Here is a 2,500-nt window from a genome sequence, read left to right as displayed (position 1 = left end):
CAGGTTGAATTTAACGTCCAGAAAAACACCGATATACGATATTCAAAACAGCATAGTTTCCACGGAGTGAACTTTTTAGAATGAGCTGCATTCTGCTGATGATTTTAAGAAACTGTGTCGCTTCGTCTCGGGGTTGAAATCAGACTTGAATCCGAGTCTGCCCCGAGACACATCCATCGAGAGGGGCCCTCAGGCAGAGAGCAGACATGCACTGTGGTGGGAGAACAGGGCCGAGTCGACGTGGGGATCATTAAAAGGGCAATGTGTGGAGACAAGCTGATGTTTCTGGATCCCTCAACAGGGGTGAGAGGACTTCAGAGATGATGCCACAAACACAAGGAGCTATAGTGGTTCTGTCTAGACCAGGGGTCAGGAACCTGCTTCACATCAAGTGTATTAATACAGTCTATAGTTAGAGTACTAGTCCAGGGTTGAACCTTGAGGCATGCAGGAAGTGATGCTGACATGAGAAACATACATCAGCAGTATGTGTGTGTGTGTGTGTGTGTGTGTGTGTGTGTGTGTGTGTGTATATGTATGTATATGTGTGTGTGTGTGTATATGTGTGTGTGTGTGTGTGTGTGTGTGTGTGTGTGTGTGTGTGTGTGTGTGTGTATATATTAGTGCTGGGCAAGTTAACGCATTATTATCGCTTTAACGCATTAATTAATTAACGCAGACAATTATTTTATCGCTTATTAACGCAGTTTTTTGTTAATGCAATACACACTGTTGATGGCAGCAAATCACCAAACAAGCGGAGGAGTCTTCATCACTACGTTGATGCAGCGTGTGGAGGAGTCTTCATCACTACGATGATGCAGCGTGTGGAGGAGTCTTCATCACTACGTTGATGCAGCGTGTGGAGGAGTCTTCATCACTACGATGATGCAGCGTGTGGAGGAGTCTTCATCACTATGTTGATGCAGCGTGTGGAGGAGTCTTCATCACTACGTTGATGCAGCGGTGGAGGAGTCTTCATCACTACGTTGATGCAGCGGTGGAGGAGTCTTCATCACTACGTTGGTGCAGCGTGTGGAGAAGTCTTCATCACTACGATGATGCAGCGTGTGGAGAAGTCTTCATCACTACGATGATGCAGCGTGTGGAGGAGTCTTCATCACTACGTTGATGCAGCGTGTGGAGAAGTAGAGATAAACTAAAGACGAGCTAACAGACGCCACAGAGAAGTGGAGAGATACAAACTGAAGACGACTAGTGTTGAGAAGACGTGGGTCTGAGGAACGTTCTCAGGATCATGAATGACGTCACGTAGGAGCCTCCCTCCAGACGCACCGTCACCAGAAGAACACACGAGTCGTACGAAGAGGAGAGGACTACAAAAGAGACGGAGTCACAACGCGCACCGGCCGTCTCTCACCGGAGACTACCGGACATCTCCGGGCAACCGTCGTCACCTCTGAGTTACGGAGCATTATGTTGATGAACAGTGGGAGCTGCGTTCACATGCTCTGACTGTATGAAGGCAGAAGACACACATTCTGATGAAACGTGTGGAACGTTGTATTCATGTTGCACAGCAGTGGAACGTTTAAATAAAGTCACACACTGAGCACAGATAGTAGAAATATAACTGATACTGTGTGAAGAACACTGCTGTTAACAAGAACCTGATCCGTTTAAAGTGATTCAAACCAAAAGTTATTGAGCTTTTGTTCATATAGCAGTACTTTAAAATAATAATGAATAATAATAATGGGTAGGAACACCATGAGGGTAAGAAAAGACTTCGTAGAGTTGTCATTTACCAGACACACACATATATCGTCTTGCACAAACAAATGCATGTGTACGCGCGGTTGTTTAGGCGACGCAGGAAGGGAAAGAGTGAGAGGAGGAGAAATGCTTTAATATTGTGGCGCATTCAGTATTAATAAGTCTGGACTCCTGTAGGAAAACAGTGTGTGCGTGTTCCCTTTAATGTGTCGTCACTGACTCCGTGAAAAACAGTGTTAGCTTCGCCCTGCACTTTTGTTTAATAAGCGGAAAAAAGTTCTACGGTTTTTCAGAGATTTCTTATGAATTGATCACTTTGATACAAGTTTTTTAAACTTTCAAACAATAAAGTCACAAGTCACTTCTTTAGAGGAGTTATGTGAAAGTGTTGAATTTCACACGACAGCAGTGACACACATGTGCACATGGCCTTAATGTGATTGCTACTCTAGGTGTTTCTCTGTGCATTTCTGGGTTATTACCTTCACCTATGTGCGTGTGCGTGTGTGTGTGCGTGCGTGCGTGCGTGTGTGTGCGTGTGTGCGTGCGGTAAAAGGCGGGACTCACTGTCTGCTGCCGTGCTGCCATTGGGCAGCTTGCCCAGATCAACAACCATGCCGTCCAGACAGACGTTGAGCTCGCCTCCCGCTACAACCGAGCCTTTGTTCTCCGTCTGCAGCACCAGACTCAGCTGGACGTTCTCCACTAGAGGGGGGGGAGAGAAAAGATGAGTGGAGGAGAAAGGTAGAGGACAAGGTAGGGG

At 46.3% G+C, this 2,500-nt stretch overlaps 1 protein-coding gene across 2 annotated transcripts in view; it reads right to left on the bottom strand.

Moving 5' to 3' along the window:
• wwp2 (WW domain containing E3 ubiquitin protein ligase 2) overlaps positions 1–2,500 on the bottom strand; it is a 47,408-nt gene that overhangs the window by 38,147 nt on the left and 6,761 nt on the right. For both annotated transcript variants that reach the window (XM_068723920.1, XM_068723922.1), the window contains exon 5: positions 2,305–2,442. In XM_068723920.1, coding sequence (XP_068580021.1) covers positions 2,305–2,442 — 138 coding nt within the window. The remainder of the gene's footprint in view (positions 1–2,304; positions 2,443–2,500) is intronic.

Source organism: Cebidichthys violaceus, unplaced genomic scaffold (genome assembly GCF_023349555.1).
Source record: "Cebidichthys violaceus isolate CVI_PGR_0920_01 unplaced genomic scaffold, fCebVio1.0.p SCAF_3, whole genome shotgun sequence".
Taxonomy (NCBI): domain Eukaryota; kingdom Metazoa; phylum Chordata; class Actinopteri; order Perciformes; family Stichaeidae; genus Cebidichthys; species Cebidichthys violaceus.
This window is presented reverse-complemented; position numbering and strand designations above follow the sequence as displayed.